This window comes from Crocodylus siamensis, chromosome 9 (assembly GCF_052110815.1).
Source record: "Crocodylus siamensis isolate JL-2025a chromosome 9, ASM5211081v1, whole genome shotgun sequence".
NCBI lineage: Eukaryota > Metazoa > Chordata > Crocodylia > Crocodylidae > Crocodylus > Crocodylus siamensis.
The window spans coordinates 39,672,571-39,695,130 of NC_143403.1; the positions used below are offsets into that span (position 1 = coordinate 39,672,571).

Here is a 22,560-nt window from a genome sequence, read left to right on the forward strand (position 1 = left end):
GGCCACATTCAGAAAGCCTACTAATTAAAATGTTGTCTAGCATATAATTTAAACCAGCAGTATCCAACCTGTAGCTGGATAGGGCCCACAGTAGCTTCATATTACTTTAAAAAGACCCTAGTCAAGGTTATACATTGGTACTATACCACTGCCAAAAAGTTTGCAGGTCTTCTGAATGAAGAGTCCCTGTAAGACATATCCATAAAGACTGGCATAAGTTCTGGAAAACTGCCTCATTAAACTAGTTCTGCTTTGCAATGGGAAATCTCAATAAAGCAAGCTGGACCTTATGCAGGTGGGGCCCAGATAACTGCAGAAGCTAGAAGTCAAGTCTTGCAGATCTTTTGGTTAATTAATGGATTAATTTTGATTTGCTTATCTGAACCGAGTCATGGATCTTTTTTCCACATCTCCTCTTGACTTCAGAGTTTCAAAGTGACAGTTCACTAGTGTGGGAACAGCGAGGTGAGAGATTAAAAACAAACAAACAACGCTGTACTCGAAAGACTCCATCTGACCAAACAAATGTCAGGTTTACTTTAGTTTCATGTAATAGAATAGAATATTTAAACCCATTTCAATTAACTCCTTTAGAAAGGAAAAAGAGATCCAATATTTAAAAGGGATGAAGTTACAGGTGCACCAAGACATCAGTCTGATACCAGATTGGTACCAATATAAAGAAAATCGTCTATCAGATATTGACCCAATGGGGCCAATAAATGTCTGTACTACATGCAGCCGCAGCACAGCACAAAGCAGAGCCAGCAGCATGGAGAACTGCCTACAGCTGGTAAATCAGAAGGGGAGTGGGGAGGGAAGGGGCATGGGGGGGGCACAGATCAGTGCCCCCCACAGTGAGGGAGAGGGCAGGGGCAGGCATTGCCCAGCGGGGGAGTGGTGGGGTGTGGAACAGAGGCATGGCTCATAGGGTGGGGACAGCTCCCATTGCTGCTTGCGCCTGGGGAGGGGGGGCGGGGCATGTGCCCCTGGACCTGCATGGCACAGGATGGGCTGCAGCTGTGGGCCAGACCCAGAGGTGGAGCCCACGCTATGCGGGGCTGGCAGCAGCCACACCAAATTTTGCTACAGCTCTGCTCCCAGCAGTGGACCCTTAGATGAAAGATACCCTATAAAAACACCTAAAAAAAGTTTAAATAACATTCAGAATCTGCTCCTACTCAACTGGCATAAAAAGTTCAATTCATTTTGAACAGTTTTATTTAATAAATGTGGATTACTGTTCTATGCTGACCCTCTCTCTATCCTCCCTACCTTCAACTCTGAGCTTAAGCTTGTTGTGAGGAGTTGCTTTGTGCTGTTAAGAAGCAGACAGGCTATGTTTCATGGGTGGCTGAAGTAAAACTACAAATATATATACCTTATCAGCTTATTTGGGACCTGTACCATAGCCAGAGAAAATGCAATTCACATTAATATCATGCCATCACTTGCAGAAGATCATGTTTTCTTGAAGTAATTTCAAAAACCAAAGAAAACCCTGCAGCTTAGGAGACAATTACCAAAAAGCCTTCATTAGCAAACAAACATTTCCTAAAATTCTGCTGTCATAATTAGAAGAAATCCAAATTTTCCCTTCATAGTTTAAAAAGAATCAGTTCACAGAATCATAGAAAGTTAGGGCTGGAGGTCATCTAATCCAACCCCTGCTCAAAGCAGGGCCATGCCCAACTAGATCATTCCAACCAAAGCTTGTATGGCTGGGTTTTGAAAACCTCCAAGGATGAAGCTTCCACCAGTTCTCTGGTTCTGGTGTTTTACTACCCTCTTAGTGAGAAAATTCTCCCGAATATCCAAACTAAACTTCCTTTATTGCAACTTGCGACCACTGCTCCTTGTTCTGTCATCTGCCACCACTGAGAACAGTCTTGCTCCATCCTCTTTTGAACATCCCTTCAGGTAGTTGAAGGCTACTACTAAATCCTCTCCACCTCCTCTTCTCTAGATTAAATGAGCCCAGTTCCCGCAGTCTTTCTTCATAAGTCATGTCCCTCAGCCCCCTCACCATTTTTCTTGCCCTCTGTTGGACTCTCTCCAATTTGTCCACATCCTTTCTGTAGTGGGGGGCCCAAAACTGGACACAGTATTCCAGATGTGGCCTCACCAGTGCTGAATAGAGGGTAATAGTTACTTCCCTTAACTACTGGCAACACACCTACCAATGCAGCCCAATATGCGGTTAGCCTTGTTGGCAACAAGAGCACACTGCTGGCTCATATTTGACTTACTGTCCACTGTAACCCCCAGGTGCTTTTCTGTAGAGCTGTTGCCCAGCAAGTCAGCCCCCAGCCTGTACTGGTGCATGGGACTGTTCCCTCCTAAGTGCAGGACTTTGCACTTGGTCCTTGCTGAATCTCATGAGATTCCTTTTGGCCCAATCCTTCTATTTGTCTAGGTCACTCTGAACCTCCACACTCTCCAGCACATCTACTACCCCCAGCTTGGTGTCATCTGCAAACTTGCTGAGGGTGCACACTCTATGCCATAGTCCAGGTCAATGATGAAGTCACTGAACAAAACCAGCCCCAGGACTAACCCCCCTTTTCAAATATGGGCACTATATTTGCCTTTTTCCAATCATCCAGGACCTCTCCTGGTTGCCATGAGTTTTCAAAGATGATGGCCAATGGCTCTGCAATTACATTAGCCAACTGCCTCAGCACCCTTGGGTGCATCCAATTCAACCCCATGGACTTGCACATGTCCAGCTTTCCTAAGCAGCCCATAACCCGTTCTTTCACCACTGGGGGCTGCTCACCTCCTCCCCAAATTGTGCTGTCCAGTGCAGTAGTCTGGGAGCTAACTTTGCCTGTGAAGATTGAGGCAAATAAGGCACTGAGCACTTCAGCCTTTTCTGCAACCTCTGTCACAAGGTTGCCTCCCACATTCAGTAAGGAACCCACATGTCCCTGATCCTCCCCTTGTTACTAACAAACTCGAAGAAACCCTTCTTTTTACCCTTCACATCCCTTACTAGCTGCAACTTCAAATGCGCTTTGACCTTCCTGGCTTCATCCGAGTATGCCCGAGTTCTTATGACAGTGTGAAGTTCTGATAACATTTAAGTGCAATTCCACTGTGAAGGACTATAGTAAAGATCACTGCGTGGACTCTGTATTAGCTTCAGTTGTTTCAGTACAAATTTGTGCTGACTGAGCAAGAGACCTGTTCTTTAACTACCAACACTACAGACATAAGATGGGGTACGAAAGTCAAGTTCTTTTTGCTTTAAATCTCATAAATTGGGAATGAGGATTCTGCACCAAAATCCATCCTGCTCTACTTGCTGTGTTGACACTCTTGCTAAAAGGAGTAGTACAAATACATCACCAAAGCAAGCAAATGACCAAATACTTCCGTGGATTCAGTTACTATTTTTAAGTAGCCATTTTTTTGGCCATGACCTCCTAAGAGAAAAGAAAAGATCTTATACACACTGAAGCTTTGAAATCCCATTTGGATTGAAGTTTCTTCTTAACTGAATAAAACATTAAAGGAATAAATATTATGGCACTACTGTAGCCTTTAATGGTAAAAAAAAAAAAAAAAAAAAAAAAATCAGCAAATACAGCAACACAGGGCTGTCCAAATGCTAAGCCTCCTGGGGCCACATGCACCAGAGGCCACACTTGTTGAGCCACAAGGTCATTGGACTATGTGGACACTTCCCCAGCACCACACTGCTGCACTACATGTTCACACAGGCTACACCTATCATACCCCCACCCCCCCGCCTTACAGATGTGCAAGCACAATTTCCCTACCACCTTCCCCCCAGCTGCAACATGCAGGCACGTGAGCACAATTCCCCCCTAACTACCCCTGCTGCACCATGTGGGTATACACGCGCAATTACCCTCTTCCCACTAATGTAACGTGTGCCCCTGTCAACACCCAACCACACACCATTGCAGAGGGCACCCCTCCCCTACCTCCCCATGATATTTGCCATACCGACCCACTGCCAAGGCAGAAAACAGGAGACGAAAGTGGAAGAAGGACCCCAGAGACTCTCGTTGCAACTACAGCATGGGGGGAGGGCAGCTAGATAGGAGCCATAGGGGGCAAATTAGCCACTCAGGCTGCTAGCTGAACTGTCCTGTACAGGCAACCCCTGCTTAGTGCTCTTAATTGGTTCCAGAAAAACTGAGCATTAAAAAAAAAAAATGGAACTGCGCTAAGCAAAACCCATTTCCCTATAGAAATTAATATAAATAGAGATTAACTGGTTACTGCCTGCCCCACCCGCTGCAGCCTGGGCACTGGTGCTCCTGCTGCCCTGTTCTGGGTGTGGGCTTCCACTGGGCATGGGCATGGGCCCCATGCTCCTGCCCTCCGGCCTGGGTGCAGGCCCCTGCCAGCCCTGGCCCTGAGCTCCGGCTTGTGCCCCATGCTCCTTCCTTCTTTTCCAGCCAGTTGCCACCACACCCCCGCCCAGTCCAGCGCCATGTGCCAGTGGGGGCCTGTGCTTCTGTCATCCCACCCTAGACCCTCATGCCCACTGGCCCATTCACTGCCACTCACTCAGTCCCCACTCGCTGCCACCACAGCTGCTTCTCCCTGCCCACCTGCCTGCTGAAACTGATTCCACTGAGCACTATAGCGAAACTGGCTGAGCGCTTAGCGGAATCGAGTATCAGTTTTAAATGAGCACTATAGCAAAACAACACTAATGGAAACTGCATTAAGCAAGGGTTGCCTGTACTTACGGAACCTTACACCAGACCAGGCACAAGAACAGTTTATCCCAATTAATCCACAATGTAACAAAATTAGTGTTAACTAGGCAGGAAATGTACTTTTATTAAAATGACCGCTACAGAGAACTGGTAAACATGAAAATACAGTTGTCCAATTCATAAAAATGAAACTATGTAAGAACAAAGGAAAAATTACTTAATATCAGGTCACACCATGCTTATTCCCCTTTTCTAGTAGCAGGTTAGTTTTGCATCCCCCCTCCCTCCCACAAAGGCAATGCCCCAAGGCTGTCTAGTCATTCCACTTCAGTTACGTTACTTGGGCTCTGCATGGGCCCAGAAATTTGACAGCAGGGAACCTGTAGCAGAGTTAATCGCCACACACTGAAACACTGCCACCTCTCTCCTCTACCACATTTCTCCAGACACTTGGGGAACCCAACAGACTAAATAACACAGCTCTGCATATACTGATATAAACTATAGCCACATTAGCATTTGAAGATTTTTCTTTTTTAAGTATGCTAGCTGATCACAATCAATCCAACCTAGAGATTTCAGCTTCTTCCTCAGTCACTTATGTAAACATTAACTAGATTATTCTTGAAGGCCAAAACCCATGTTTGTATGTTAATGTGTTTTTCCCCCCACTTTGGAAGGCATCCTTCGATGTTCTTAGGCCTAACCATGCTTCTCATTTCAAGAGAAGAATGCCAATTGCCAGCTGCTGGAAGGATCCTAGATCCTTCAAATTATTTTTCCAGTATGGCCAAGAGCTTAGAAACCTCTCCAAAGAAAGAAATGCATCTTGGCTCAGATCAAACCAAGAGCTACAAACTAAAAAGAAGTTACTGAAGTCTACTGCTTCTACCGGTAAGAGATCAATCCAAGCAAAATACCAAGCAAACCAACACACTTACCACTTTGAGTAAAGCAACTCATTCTCTTTCATTACATCTGTCACAGAAATTTGCTCATTTCATTGAATTAGCACTACAAAAAGATATATACACTTGGTCTTGAACTATTACAGCTCACCTCTTCAGGAAAATAATTGCTACTTATGTTAGGCAAAGCAAGAAAAAAAAATCCTGTTATCTATTCTGAAAGGGCCTGATGCGTTTTACCCAGCAGGAGACATTTTGCCTAAATTTAGGCTAAGGATTCTCAAAACAGGGTGCTATGGCATTCTCGGGTGCCATGAGATCCTTTTAAAAGCATCCTGGGGTGCTGCACAATCTTTGCACTGTTAGGTGTGCAAACATACAGAATTCACAGGATAAAGACAGAGATTTCACATAGGAACACAGTGTCAAATCATTCTGACCTGCTGAGGTCCAAGTTCTTTGAAATAAAATAATTGCTCTATTTTTCTGTAATCAAAAGACAAAGGAAAGCTAATGAGTAGCTTTTTCCAAAGGATGTCTTGACCCTACTAAACAGTGGTCTTGGTCTGAAAAGGTGAAGAGCCACTGGCCTAGACACTTCCAGAATCAGGACTTCAGAAGAATCAAGGGAAGGGTCCAAAACTCCAAAATGTTGACCTTATGGGTTTACTAGTCTTGCTCACAAAGACTCCAAAGACAACGACACCAAGTCTTTTCTCTAGTTACTTTCTTGAGAACTGAATATTTCAGATTTCCATGCCAAGAAGTTGGCAATTTATACAAAGATGACAAATTTCTGCTGAGCAAAGAAGCGGAAGATGAGAAACTGAGTTTATTGTTCATACTTATTCTTACTGCAACCTCATCTAGCTCAATCTCCACCTGTGCTTCAAGACTGCTACCAGAATACAGAACTTGCTTCAGCTATAAGAGTTATAGCTAAAACTCAAAATAATGAACTACGTACAAAAGAAAGCTAGCAGATGGTATCTGCATTGGTAAACGATCTTAACATACAGACCAGTTGAAAAGCTTTGAGGTTCTCCTTTTAAATCTAGGGATTACCTTCTGATCCACAGTTTAAATGTGATGTTTCAGGATAACAATTATTACAGTAAATTTTCATAATCTGTAGATGGAAATTTATATTCAGGCAATGATATTTAGTACATTTAGATAAGCAATTCCAAATTTTGCCCTGCTTGAAAAGAAATCCTGTTTCAGGTCCTTACAGCAATTTGTTTTTAAATGCATGCAACCAAGTTTTGAAAACGCAGTGATTTAAGAATTCTTACTACAACTGAAGAATATCCCTACTCAAGGTAAATAGTGGATTCATGTACCAGACACAAGCAAAACACTAAAAGTGGAAATTTGTCAAAACTGAAGATCATAATTGTAAGTTATGTTCAGCAGCGTCTCCTAGACAAAAAAAAAAAAAAAAGTAGCAGACAATTTCTGTTAAATTCACTTTAAAGTTGTTTTTCCTCATCAATGATGAATTTCTTGGAAGCTTCTGTGACTTCTGGGGCACTGAACAAGATGTCAGATTATTACTTAAATCATTATCCCAAACCCAACCCTAGTAAAACCCAAATCTGCACTTTCTACTTGAGGAACTGGGAGATGGAAAACCCATCTGAATTTCACGCGAGCTAACCAGGGTCTTGAACATCAGAAACACCCAGTCTACTTAGGGGTAATGCTGGACTGTACACTTCATTACAAAAAGCACATATTAAATACCAAAGCCATGGTCAACACACAAGACAGCATTCTGTGTAATCTCACCAATTCCATCTATCCAACACACTACTGTCTCAGCACTTTGTTTCTCTCTTGCTAAATAAGCATCCCCAGGTGGTACAGGCACAAGTCACAGTAAACATACTGACATCACCCTAAATGATACATGCAGAATCATAACAGGCTACATGAAAACTACCACTATTCCCTGCCTATAAGCACTATCTGGTGTAGCACCCCCTTACATTAGAAGGAAAGTAACAGGCAACATTGGGCAGCAGGTACAAGAGTCAAATGACTGCCACCAGCTATATAGACATCAACCACTGCATCATCGTTCCCCATCAAGAAATAGCTTTTTGTCCTCTACCATACTATTTACCACATCACCAGAATAAGCCAGAACTACCCTCTGGCAAAAAGAATGGGAGAAACCAGGCAACAAAGCTGCTGAATGGAGCTGGTGAGGAATTACCCCCAGTAAGGAGTTAGAATCCAGATCCAGCTACAAATGGCATACATGGCAGAGCCTAAACACACTGAGAGCGAGTCTCAGCAGATGTAACTTGCTCATGAAATCATGGGGCCTCTACGCAACTGACTGTGTTTGTCAGGAGACACAAACCTTGGATCATCTCCCAAAATGCCTGTAGCACCACAATGCACCCTGTAAGATCGGGAAACACCAAACACCAGAAGCGGTGCCTGTGCAGAATACTGGGAACCAGGATGGGTTCATAGCAGGCAGATCCTGCCTGACTAAGCTTGACTTATTACTTCATCACATCGGTGATTCTTGTTCATTTTGGAATCGACTAGGACTCCGAGATTCCTTTCCGCAGTTGTGCTACTTAGAGTGGTACCTCCCAAACTATAGGAGTGTTGATGATTCTTCCTCCCTAGGTGCTGACACTTATCCTTGATAAACTGCATCCTATTCTGTTCTGCCCACTTCTCTAGCCTGTCCAAATCCACCTGGATTTGCTTTCTGACCTCTAGTTTGTGTACCTCCCCCCCCAGTTTGGTGTTGTCTGCAAACTTGGACAGGGTGCTTTCTACTCCCTCATCCAAGTCATTAATGAAAATAATGAATAGTACCAGTCCCAGGACAGTCTTGGGACTCTGCTGCCCACATTTCTCCAGGCAGAAACCAATTTGTCCACCATCATTCTCTGGGTGAGTCCCATAAGCCAATTTTCCACCCATCAGACTGTGTAATAATCTACATTGCAACTGTTTATTTTATTTATAAGAATTGGGTGCAACACTGTGTCAAAGGCCTTTTTAAAACTAAGTAAACAACATCTACCTCTATCCCTTCATCCAAGCATTTTGTGACCCGGTCATAAAAACAACAGCAGCTTAGGCAGGATCTGGTTCCCAGTATTCTGCATAGGCCATTTGTAGTTGGATCCAGATGCTAACTCCTCACTGAGGGCAATTCCTTCTTGCATTATTAAGTGCATCAAACAGGTCTAGGGTGGTGATACTTCCTCTCTATATGACATTGATCAGGCCGCAGCTGGAGTACTGCGTCCAGTTTTGGGCACTGTACTTCAGGAGGGATGTGGATGGCCTGGAGAGGGTTCAGATGAGGGCCACCCATCTGGTTAAAAGCCTACAAAAAACCCCCTATGAGGACCAATTGAGGGACCCAAACCTCTTCAGCCTCTGCAAAAGATGGTTGAGAAGTGATCTTGCAGCTTTCTATAAACTCCTGGGGGTGGACAGCAGGAAAGAGAGGATACAATGTTTACCAGGGCACCCATCGGGGTAACTGAAAGAGAGCAAATTTAGACTGGACATCAGGAAAAAAATTCTTTACAGTGAGGGGTCCTAAAATATGGAATACGAATCCCGAGGGAGGTGGTGCTGTCCCCTTCCTTGGAGGTATTTAAGAGGAGATTGGATAAGCACCTGGCTGGGTTCATCTGACCCCAGCACTCTTTCCTGCCCAGGGCAGGGGGTCGGACTCGATGATCCAATAGGTCCCTTCCGACCCTAACATCTATAAAATCTATGACCATATAAAAAAGTTGGACTGGAGACAAGACAACAACAAAGAACATTATATTTAGCCCACCTGCGATTTCAGAAGGTTGAATACAGAAATTCCATTAAAGAACTATATTTATAGCCCAAATAATTTTACAACAAACAAATGTGAACACTGGTCTGCAAACTGAATGCACCAAAACTCTCTACAGCCCACAAAGAGACTCCCAGCTCTAATGGAGAGCTGAAGGAGTCAGATCTTTCTAGTCACCTAAAGAGTCCTACGTGGCCAGCATATTTCATGTAGCTTGTAAAAACTGTCATCAAGAGACACCATAAAATTCTGACAGTATGAACCAACGCAAAGGTCTCTACAAGCATAATTGCCAATATTTGATGATGCTTCAAAACCCTACACTGAATAGTCACTTCACAATGTTACATTATGTTTGCAATCCAAGATTCAGTTAACAAGACAAAACATCAGAAATTATGGGAAATATTAAACATTCCTCTTCAGGTCTCAGAACAAGTAATCTGCATTTGTCCTTATATTAGACAGAAAAGTTATTACAGTAAAAGCTGTGGTATCCAGCACTTTACCATCCAGAATGCTCAATTAAGCGGCATCTGTCATAGACGGCAATATATCTTGCCATGCGGCATCTTGCCACGCGCTTCTCATAGATCTGTTGTTTAGAGAAGCTTCAAGACGCTGCCAAACAGTGTCGCTAGCAGCAGTCTCAACTGTAAACATCTTCCACTGTGATTGTGCTGTATCGTGACTTTATCGCTGAATCTCTCACTCATCTTGCAACTATGGCCCAGTACAACTCTCAGATAACCAGCATATTTGATTAATCGGCACCCCCCAATCCCCACAGATGCCACATAACAGAGCTTTTACTGTATTAAAACATTAACCTCAAATCACAGAAGCAGAAGAAAACCTTTGAAAGTCTCTATTTCAAATCAAGGCATGGTTTCAAAGAGTTCCAACTGATTAGCCATTGTATTTCTTAATGCAAGATTAGGAAGTATGGGATCAGGCATCTAAACAAATCCCCAAGGCAGTTGTGTATCAACAGTGAAACAAGATGCCACAGGTCTCTCCCCAATTACTGAAGCGCTATTATCACAGACAATTTTAGAATTAAGAGATGCCTGTTGATATTCAGACATAGATATGCTGGGATATATCAAAAGTTTCAAAGGTTTCTGCTCATCATTAGTTGTTAAGAAGGACAAGTCTCCCATTTCCCATTTAAACTGTCTGCAGTGAGGTAAGTACAGGCATAAGAGTAGCAAGGAGGCTATGGAGGAAGGTGCTGAAGAGGGGACAGACAGTCTTGTTCAGCTGCAGGCTACCCAGTCTCCCATGCCTCCTCAGACATGGCTGGAACTTCCCAGGCCAGATCTGTAGGTGATGGTCCCTCTCCTACAGAATAGATTAGTGCATCATCATATTAACTGGTCTGGTAAAGGAAAGAGAATCAGCTTTCCTATAATATAGACAGTGGGAAGAATATCTGTTAATGAATACACCAAGAAAATACAGCTCTCTGTTTCATAACTAAGTTATCTTGTCATACCCAACAATCCCACACCAGAACCCTCAAAAGAAAATGGGGGTCGCTAAATTAAGAATTTTCGGCTTTTCTTCATAACAGAAGGAAAGTCTCACTCACTGCCCGTAAAACTTTCCAACTATAATACCACATAATTCAGAGACCAACAGGTAAGTTAAGTGAAGGCTGCACTAAGCAAATGACGCCCATAAGCAAAGAAATCATGCTAGAGGCAGCAACAAATCAAGGTACAAGAAGGGTACTGCGCCTCAACACAACCTGGGGATTGGAGCAGTTTGAACAAGGGACTGGTATTCAAGTGTGACATTACAGAGCGCCGCAAATACTCCAATAGGTAAACCTTCAGCTTCTTCAGCATTGCTCCTAATGTCACTCAGGCTTCACTCCCAACTCGGAAAATCAGTTTCCTTATTACCTGCTTACTGACACTGCCCCCTGAACTCATCTCTGCTTAAATCATCTGTTCCATTCTTTATATACAACAGCATATTCCGCCTGTTGTTTCACTAAGCAACTGATGTGCCCTAAAACAGAATCTCTCATAACTAACTGCCTCTGGAGCAATTAATTCATAGAGGTCTTCTCTCCTAACACCCTTTCTCTTCTCTAATAGAGATGTACCAATAGAGATTTTTGGGGCCTGATACCGATAGCCAATTTTAAGAAGGCATATCAGCCAATACCGATCCAATTTCCGATACCAGCCTGGCAGCTTGGAGAGCTGCCTCCAGCTGGTAAGTCTTGTATGGTGGAAGGGGATGGGTGAAGAAAGGGGCTGGGGGGGGGGGGGGGGGCAGATCAAGGCCCCCCGCAGTGAGGGAGGTGTGGAGCTAGGGCAAACACTGCCCAGCCAGGGCAGGGCAGGCACGGTACAGAGCTGCAGTTTATCCGGGGGGTGTGGCTCCCACTACTGCGTGCTGCTTGTCTGGGAGCCACTGGTCCGGCAGGTCATCCGGCGGCTCTCACTGCTCATCTGGGAAGGCATGGCACGGGGGGGGTGCATGTGCCCCCAGACCTGCACAAGGCAAGCTGGGGCTGTGCTAACCTCTTCTTGGCAGGGCAGGGGTATGCTGGGAAGGGGCTGAGGTGGGTAGGGGGTGTTCCAGCCACAAAATTTGCAATAGCTCCTTCCCAGTGCAGCCCCGCCCCACCAGGAAGAGCTTGGGGCAGCCCCAGCCCACCCCACAGATCCAGGCCCCACCTCCTCTGTTCCCCCAGACAAGCAGCAGCAGGAGCTGCCAGACAAGCAGGTGAGGGCTGAACAAGCCACTGGATCAGTGGTGGGCGTACGGCAGCGGAAGCTGCCCCAGACAAGCCACAGCTCTGTGCCGCACCCACCCTGTCTCAGCTTGGCAGTGCTTGCCCCAGCCCCTGCCCCACACCCTCCCTCACCAGCAGGGCCTTGATCTGCATCTCCCCCACCACCACACCAGACTTACCAAGCTGGAGGCAGCTTTCCATGCTGCCAGGCTGTGCTTCTTGCCACCTACGCTGCATTGTGGCTGCATGCATGCACAGGCCATTTAATCGGCCAAATAATCAGCCCGATATGGCCAATTTCCAATATAGTACATTTTGTTTATATCAGTGCCAATCCAATATTGGACCAATGTATCGGTAACACCTCTATTCTCTACTCATGCCTTCACTTTATTCGAAGTGGAAGTAAGAGTCAGTGCATAAATCAGAACAATACGACACATTTTACCTAGATCTGGTAGTCCCCTTCAAATCTCTTTTGGCTGATCCTCTGGACTTCCCCACTTAATACATTAAATGGATTCATTTTAGAGATATGAAAGACCATTATGATCATCCTGACTGACTTGTACAAACTATAGCACTTTACCTAATAAATTCTGTATTGAATTAAACTAATGATTCCCAGCCAGGGTGCCACAAGATCCTTTCACGGGTGTAACATTTGCCATAGCACTGGTAGATGTGAAAACATGCTTCACAAGATAAACCCAGAAGTTTCAAAACTGGCATCCAACGTACTAAAAGCCTTCTGACCTGGTGTGATCCGAGTTCTTTTCAACAGAAGAGTTGCTCTATTATTTTTCTGTAGTCAAAAAACAAGTGAAAACTCAGAGCTGGCATTTTCCAATGGGTTTCTTGAGTCTAAAAAAAAGTTGAGAACCACTGGCTCAGAAAGGGGTATTCTCTGTACAATCAGTAAAACCATTACCAGAATACTGTATTTTGTTCAAATGATACTAGGTCAGAAATGTTTTTACACTATAGATTCCTATTTGAAGTCTCTGGTTTTATCTTGTGAATCACATTTGCCCACCTAATAGTGCTAACACTGTATGGCACCCTTGAAAGAACACCAAAGTTCCCCAGTGTGCCGTTGCGCTAGATTCAGAATAACTGTTCTAAACAATAGCACCATTTAGGAGCCAGAACTAGACTAGGCCCTATTGCACAAGGCTTTGAACAAGGATTGTCCATCTATTTATTCAAAATAACTTACCTACTTTAAAATGTAAATGCATATTTGCAGTTAGAACCGAAGGAGCGATGAGAATGACTCTCAATTGAGAATTTTAATTAAGTATATATATCCACGACAAAAAAAAAAAAACAACTACTTCTAGTTCTGCACAAAAGATTCCTTATAAACCTCATCATTCAGCTCTTTAACATAAATTGGATAGAAAGAGTGCCCAAAGAGTGATCAATTATTAGAATTTTTGTCACTCAAATTAACTACATGTTAGCATCAAAACCCAAAAAACAAATGCCAAAAGCACTGTACTATGGGTATTTTCTAATGCTTATTATAATTTTGCTTAATGGAATCAGCTACTTATTAACATCAAAATCAGAAACAACGCTCCAAGTACACGCTTTTTTCCCTGTTGGCTATCAGAATTAAGTCAACATGCTCATATACTCCCTGCACAGACTCCTATGCAACGGTCAGCATCTAGTGAATATATGTAACCATGGCACCTGCAGTGGCCTTTTATTTTGTCGTCACTTCGATGACTCAAACATTTCTCTGCCTAATACGATTCTAATAAGTCAATATTGCATTATAAAAAGTTCCTCATTATAGCACTAGCAGCTTACCCCACTTCAGCACTGCACAATTCTTTTTCAGTAATTTACATAAGATAACAACATTACTGCACAAATACCTAGGTAGACATACAAGAATAGTCTCATTAGTACTATAGCTAGAGACTTAATAAAATTCCTGCTGCTCATAAGGACTCATTAACAAAACACTGACACTAGCAGTATTTTACCAAACTATGAATAGTTAAATGCTTTACCTTATAACAAGAGTCTGTACATCATAATAGCCAGCAAGAAAAGTAGTTGAACAGGCTACCTACAACAACTCACAGGTGAATCTCTTTAATGGTAACATAAATGAGATAAGGGACTTGAACATGAAAGGACTTCTAAGACACTTTTTACAGAAGCACAAAGGTCCAACAGGGCTTTAATCTATGACATTTCTGGTTCCACTGTAGGCATCACTAAATTTTACTTCCTATAGTTAAAGAAATAAAAAAAAGATTTTTTTCTTTAAAAACATAAGGGCTTTTCCTCAGAGGCTCCCCTGGAAAACTATTAGGATTATGTGCAATTGAAAAGGGAAATTAAGATTTTAAGCAGGAAGTCTTATTTTAGTGTTCTTTAAGCCTGCATTTAAATTATGTATGGATTTTAACATTTAATTATTTTCCCAAATAAAAGGTCGATGCTCAAAAAAAATTGGCAGCCATTAAACTATTTGAATTAGCAACTAAATTCAGCCTTTACATTAAAATTAATGCCATTTTGTGAGGAAGTTGCAATGTGCATTTCTTACTATAATTGCTAATTTTACTTTACTTTTTTTTTTTTTGGAAAATGGTAAATTATAAGATTTTAAGTATAGGATTAAAAATATCTACTGAACACGTGTCAAATTATTTAAGCGAAAACTGGAATTCTATTTTTAAAAAGTCTATAAAATACTTGTAAATTGTGTATTAGAGAAAAGTGCTTGGTGCATGGGAAACGTAAGAATAGTTTATTAAATGCATTTTACATTAGCTTAATTAAAAACTAGACTTAGTGAACTGAACCAATTCCTTTTGATCACTGTAGCCCTATCGATATCATCTCCCCCTCAAACACAGGAGCATTAGCAACAAAATCTACCCACTTGCTTTTGTACCCCAGTCCAGCAACTATGCATTGTGACAGCATAGCACTGGTGTGCGCTAAGGATCCTTCTAAACTACTTATTTTGCCTGAACTCTTACAATAGTAACGGGGAATGTCCCAGTTCTTTGCACCATCTAGTTGAATTGCCAGATTTTGATCTGACATACAAAATTCAGGAACAAGCAAGTGGGGGTTTGTTTCTCACCAGCAGTCCCAAGCTCAGCAGGGAGATGGCATAAACATGGCTTCAGTTCTCCAAGGACCTCATAAGCAGTATATGTGTCATCACTTCTCCATTTTTTCTTCATGCAATGGAAAACAAATTTTCCTTCTTTTCAAAGGTCAATTATTTTTACAATTTTGAACTGCCAGAACACACTGAAATGTAGAAAATATCGCTCTGCACCCACTGAAGAGAGTAATGCTGTCAACACCTGGTTTACCACTCGAACCATTTCTGGTACTGCTTGGTATCTTGAATAATTTGAAGAATGGTATTGGGTGCACACTGCAAAAAGTTGGAGGAGGCTCCAAGCTGAGTGGTATTTGGAGGATAGGATTAGGACTGAAAGTGACACTGATAAATTGAAAAAAGATGGTCTGAAGTAAATCAAATGAAAAGTCAATAGAGACAAGGGCAAGGTACTACACTAAAATTAAATGAACAAATACAAAATGGAGAATAAACTACCTAAGCTTTACTACTGCAAAAAAGAATGAGGAGGTAATAGTGGTTTATGGTTCATAAACCGAATACAAGTTAATACGAGTTAATGTGATGTTGCCAAAAAGATATCCCATACTGTGATGTACTAAATGGAAGTGCTAAGAAAATCACAGGGAATGACCTTTCCACTCTAGTCAGCACTGATAAGACCTCACCTGCAGTGCTGTGTCCATTCTGCGGTGCCAACTTTAAGAAAGATATGGACAAACTGGACAGAGTTCAGCAGAGAACCATAATCATCATTAGATGTTGTGAAAAACTTGATATATGTTGGTAGAACTGGGATTATTTATTCTAAAGAAAAGACTGAAGCAAGATTTGATGAGTCTTCAAATACAAAAATGGTTCTTACTAGTGGTGCTCTACTGTTCTCAACTGGGGATAGAACAAGTAGTAATGGGCCTAAACTGAAACCATGGAGACTAAGGCTGGCTACTAGCAAGAACTTCTAACTAGGAAGGTGGTTAAGCAGTGGAACAGATTGCCTGAAGAGGCTGCAAAATCTCTGTCACTGGAAGTTTAAGTGCAGGTAAGACAAACATTTGTCTGGGATAGTTTAGATAGGGATGATCCTACTTTGAACAGGAAGTTAAACTAAAATCACCACTTAACAGCCTTCCAGCTTTCCTTTGCTAGGATTCTATGACTGCAGATAATTCAGCATGACTTCCTTCAGTCCTGTAGTCTAGTTTTACTTAAAAACTTCAACAACAAAAAACCCAACCGTATTTAAATCTAGAAAGAAAGAAAAAACTGGTTAATACCTTAACATTCTTTTTTAAAAGTAACATTTAAAATGATGACAACCAGGTTAAGTCAAAGGCCGTCATGTTTAACCCATGGTTTTAAGATGCTGCTGGTTAAATTCTTTTTAACACAGATTTGTAACACACTTGGGAGAACAAAAACATCTCTTTATGAAAACTGCACACTTCCAATCTGTCAACTAATGATGCAAAGCTCCTACTCCAGTTCCCTGGTCTCCAGGAAGATATTTGGTAAAAGCCAAAAAACCCCAACTTATTTCCGGTATATCCAAGGTAACATCACTCAATATTTAAATTAAAAAAGCCAACATCCAGGCTACAGTTACATGGCAAAAGCAAAAAGAATACAAGATCCTTTCTTCCCCAGGTCACCTCTAAGCCCAAAGACTTTGCTGGGTTAGCATATTAAGCATAGGCCAAGTCTCCATTACTTAAAGATAAATTCAAGCTGCTCCACCTTCTCCATGTGTCATTATGGAGAGAAAGAGATATGTTAGAAACTCCTCGTAACTCAGGTAATTTCTATTTTTTTGAACTTCAAGAGTATATGTATCTGAGAAGTAAAACAAACAGATCACATTTGGTTATCATAAATTATTTGGTTCTTCAGCAGCCAGACTGCATCAGCATATTAGGCCTTGGACACGCATCACATTTACAGAGATATATATGCCCATGCGAGCTACAAAAAGAGAGCACAAATACATTCTCACTGTCTGTAATATCACTAGTATGACAAAAATCACCACAAAAATGTTCCTGTTTCAAACAGGAATTTTATTGTAGCATTATATTCTGCAGCACTACATGTAGGGAATCTCCTGGTCCCACATGGATCTGCTCCATGTTCCGTCCTCCAAAAAGGAGCAGTAGTTCTGCTTAGGAATCCTGCTGCTACCACCATGGTGGCAGGGACCAGTGTCACTGCATCCCATAGCAGTGACAGCAACAGATGCCCATGGGTGGGGAGGGGACTGAGCAGGCCCCCACTGCCCGTGGGGGAAGGGAAGAAGCTGCTGCAGAGGAGAGGTCAGGTTGTCAGCAATTAAGCTCACTGATGGGCTCATATAAGGGCAAGGGGATCCAAGGAGCAACTCCCTATCATGCTTTAGCTAGACAGCACATGTTTGTGGCAACTTCATACTGGTCCACCCAGGGGGCCCTGCTGACCTGTACATACACCCACAGTGCTGAGGCACTTACACATTTATTTGCATCCAAGGTCTTTCTTGTCCTACAACACTGCCTCGTGATCCTGCTTAAAGGCTAATAGTCTATTGGGGTAGGCAAAGTACATAAAATCAGTCACTCAGTCCTCCAAAGAGCTTTCAAATGAGCTGAAATATAAAACGCTTTATAGGTTTTAACCATTCTTGGATTTTAAAACAGAATATAGTTAAACATGCTGCATGTGAAAATAATGAACTTCAGTTATAGCTCCACAGACCAGACTGAATAATCCATGTAATATTAAATCACCACCAAGTTATATAAAGTGGAGCTAGGCAAGAAATTGTCCCCCCTCTAGTCTTGTTACTACAGCCTTATAATAGGATGTTATCCACAGACTTTCTGCTTAAAACTTCATCCCTTAAAAAAAAGAGTTGGTTTAGATCAGTGGTGCTCAAGCACCTCTGGCCTCCTGGGATAGATGAGTGGTGTAAGGCTGGTCTACAGGTCAGGTCCTGTCCAGTGTCAATATTCAGGGCTGGTCTGCACAAGTAATCTCACACAATGACCCCCTCCTGCACACCAGATCTAGACCTTGTACACCAGGTCATATCATGTCATTTGGACTGTACAGCTGTCCATGGGTCTGAAAAGGTAACAGTTGGGAAGTGGTGGCAGCATTAATTGCCATGGCTCTGGAAGCAACTAATGCTGCTACTGCTCCCCTGCCAACAAATGTCCAAATCCATGAGGAGCCCAACAGGCTGGATGACGTGGTTCTGAGGGCTAATCTGGCCCATGGGCTGGAGGCCAAACATCACTGGTTTAGATAAATGCCTAACGGTGTCGTGTTTTAGCTTCTGCTATACAAATTCTGGTAGAACTCTCTGGCGTAAAAACTACTACTGTAGTAGAATAGCACAAACCGACATGATATCAGGAGAGACAAAACAGACAAGACAGCGTATCTTCCCACATGCTTTTCAATGCTGTTTATCAAGGTTGTGAGCAAATTTATTGTTGACAGAGGTGAATCACAGAAGTTAAGGTATTTTAAAATGTATTGGTATAAGTTGTGGATCTTCAGATAAAATACATCAGGACCCCCCCATCAGGTCTATTACATAGTTAATAAGGAATTGAGTCTTTAGACCACCCGAGAGCCTCCCTTCACCCGCTGAAAGCTAAATAAGTACCCGGCTCTCTCCAAGATGCACAACTGCACCCTAGGCATGAAATCCCAACCCAACATGATTCTATGATGCCCTATCAGAGTGGAGAGGTTTACTTTCAGTATTACTAGCCTTAGATGTCTGGTGCCTCTAGAGCTTAGAGAAACAATACTAGCAAGGTATTGAGATAAAGGAGTGATGCAAAGGATAGCAGGAGAACTAAAAGCCAGTCTGATAAGAAATACTGAAAAGAAGGAAAGTGAGGAGCAAAAATAATCCATCAGAAACAGCATCTCCCAGATGGAACACTATCTCCCAAAAATATCCCTTTAAGACTTCAAGGAGAGATAGAAGCAATAGGAAGGTACAAATCACTCATGGTACAGCACAAAGGAGTGATATAAGATTTATGAGTTATGTTCTATTTTGCATCATTGAAAAACTTGACATAAGTCTAATCAATGTGCCCTGTAAGAGTTTATCTAAATGGAACAGTTTTTAATTTGAAGTTAGACAATGCCTTTACACATTTTGTGCTCACATGCCCTCCAAATGGGATTCCATGAAGTCTACTAGGGATATAGTTAAAAAGGGGCCACTAGTAACTGTGAAAGGCTGTTTAAGAACTGCAGAAACAAGATGCACAATACAACTAATTAGAGCATTCACTTGGAATGCAAGAGGTCCAGGCTCAAAACTACTGTGATTCAGAACTCAGCCTTGAACTTCAACTGCTCAGATCACAAGCAAGCGTCCTAACCACCTATCAATATCAACTGGCTCTGAGGCACAAGGTGCCTGTTTTATTTGGACTAGAAATTCCATTCTGAACCCAAAAAGCCTTTCTCCAGCAAAAAGTTCTCTTGAACTGGGCCATCTCTACAAAAAGGTTCAGTTTTCTACACATCAACGTTTACAACTGAATTTTACACACATATTGAAATTTCTAACTCACTCAAATGTAAAGACACTGGGAAACATTTCAAATGCAACTATCTATTATACAAATTAAGGACTTTTTTTTTTATATTGCAAAATCTGTGCAAGCAAATTTCTAATCACTCCAAACAAACAAAACAAAAATCACAGACTTCTCTCCAGGTGCTTTCAGAATAGTTTTGATTGCCTCATCCAGACTGCAGAATCCAGCTATGCTTCTTTACTAGTCTCACAGATATACATCACATTTTTTAGTATAACCAACCCCCCAGCCCATCCCATTCACCAAGTAAAAAAATCATTAAAAAAAACAAAAAACAAAAAAACCCAAAAACCCACAAGTGGACTGAGCTATGCAACCAAGAGCATCCCACAGTAGACTTTTGCTTCCTCTATTCCAGATGTTACCATCTACCAACTTCAATATAAGTTTAGGAAAAGAAATTAAATCTCTTTAAAATAAAAGTATAAATGCTGCTTTAAAAACAGAAGAGGCAGAAACACAAAAGCTGCTGCGCAGAATAGATCGTAGGCTCATGCAATGCATCCAATATTCTCCCTTTCCTTAAGCAGACTCTACCTAGTGTTTCAGAAGAAAGTAAAATCCTCAGTGCACCAGGGCAATTCTGCAACATGGAAGTCAGAGAACTGGGTACGCACTCTTCTCTCAGCATATGAATCCAGGAATAAACATAACACCCAGCTTCATTTTTTGACCCCCACATCAGATCCCACAGTACAACCGCACAAAAGGAACAAGTCATCCTTCTTTTTTGTCTAAAATGTTACACTAGATTAATTTACTGGCTGTACAACAAGCCTAACTTGTATACAGAAGAGAAGAAAAGCCTGCTGCCTGACACCAGTTCAACTGGAGCCAACAACCTGAAATCAGACCACAGAGAAGTGATCCTCAACCAGAGGACCCTGGCACTGAGACCCTTTCAAGAGTGCCACGACAACCTTTGGGCCGTTAAGAAGTGCACAAACAATTCTTAAGTTAAGGACTGCAAGCAGGAACCCACAGCAACAAGCCTGCTGTGACCTGGGCAGCCTTTCCCAGGTCTATGCAAAGAAGCACGCTAGTATTCTGCAGCAGTCAGAGAAAGAGTGAAAACTAAGAGCTGACATTTTCAAAGGGCGCCTCAGGCCAGTCAGGGAGGTGCCTCCCAGCTCGACAGGTAGAGACCCACTGCCCCAGACCCAGGGAATGGAGCTGGGTCACCCACCCTGACCCAGCTGGCAGAGACAAGCCCGGCTGCAGCTGTGCCCAGGCAGAGGAAGAGGACTCTCCCTATCCAACCCCCGCCCACCGCAACACTGAGGTCTCGGCTCCCAGCTCCCCCACCCCGGCCTGATCCCACGCCTTGAAGTCATGGCCACCGGCCCGGCCCGCACCTCGCGCACGTCCTGCAGGCACTCGAGCACGGCCAGGTTGTTGGCCCAGCTGTGCTTGGGGCAGAGGCGCAGCACATCCTCGCGGCACTCCTCCTCCTCCGCCAGCTTCCAGCCACCACCCGACCCGCCGCCGCGGGGCCCGCGCCCGCCGGGCCCCAACCCGCCCGCCGCCGCCTGCTGCTGCTGGGGTTGCGGCTGGGCCGGCTGCGGCGGCGGCTGTTGCTGCTGGTGGTGCAGGGGGCTCTGGAAAGGCCCCGCCGCCCCCAGGCCGCCGCCGCCCGCGCCCTCCTGCGCCGAGAGCGAGAGCGAGAGCGAGAGCAGCAGCAGCAGCGCGGCAGGGCCCAGGCAGCGGCTCCGGACACGTCCGCACAGCGCCATCTTGAATCCGACACCTCGGACCGCCCCCTCCCGCGCACGCACCGCGTATGCAAATCCGTACGCCGCCACGTTCTGACGCCACCGCGCTAGCCTGACGCAGCCGACAGGGCACAGGGCGGAGCTATACTCTGCGAAGTGACGCTCTCACCTCCCCGCATCGTGATGCTGGGGGCATGTCCCTATGCCTGGATCATGAGCGCCACTGCTAGGGGGCGAGGCCGCCAGCGCACGGCCAATCACAGCGCGCGCGGGTGAGGGGCCGCAGTGGGGGGAGGGCTTGCTCTGGCGTCTGGTGCCGCCGGCCCCTTCTTACAGCTCTTGACGATTTCCCCTGCTTGGTACCGCAGCGTTGCCTCAGTAGGCCAAGTTATGAGTTAGGCCAGGGGCGGGCAATTATTTTGGGCAGAGGGCCGCTTACTGAGTTTCAGCAAGCCATCCAGCCGCTCGGGGCAGATTGATATTAATTTTCTAAGTCTTTTAGGGGCCCCACAGGCCAGATAGAATGGAGTGGGAGGCCACATCTGGGCCCTGGGCCGCATTTTGCCTGCCCCTGAGTTAGGCTGTCCTTCCCTCCTCCTGCTTTATATTGTACCTACTCCACGAAAAGGCCACAGTGTCCTGCAGCCCCTGAAAGGACATCACTCCATACATTTCTCCTTTCTCTGAGCTGCCCAGTGAGGCTCTCCATGCAAACATCAAGCCATTCTGCACCAAAGCCCCCGCGGTTTGTCCAGAAATATGCTGATCTCTCAGAGCTACGAGGCAGCTGTTCGGAGTAACACACTTGTCTTTCCTTCAGTGTTTTCTTCTTGACATGGTCAGGAGAGGTGCCAAGTTCATGAGTGGCACAGCTGCAACTCCTCCCTCGACCCCACCCTGTTCAGAAAAGTTAGTGCCT

At 43.8% G+C, this 22,560-nt stretch overlaps 1 protein-coding gene across 2 annotated transcripts in view; it reads right to left on the reverse strand.

Moving 5' to 3' along the window:
• GLG1 (golgi glycoprotein 1) overlaps positions 1-21,684 on the reverse strand; it is a 105,160-nt gene extending 83,476 nt beyond the window's left edge. For both annotated transcript variants that reach the window (XM_090062359.1, XM_090062360.1), the window contains exon 1: positions 21,285-21,684. In XM_090062359.1, the coding sequence (XP_089918485.1) occupies positions 21,285-21,662 (378 nt within the window). In that variant the 5' untranslated portion in view covers positions 21,663-21,684. The remainder of the gene's footprint in view (positions 1-21,284) is intronic.
• Positions 21,685-22,560: the final 876 nt, after the last annotated feature.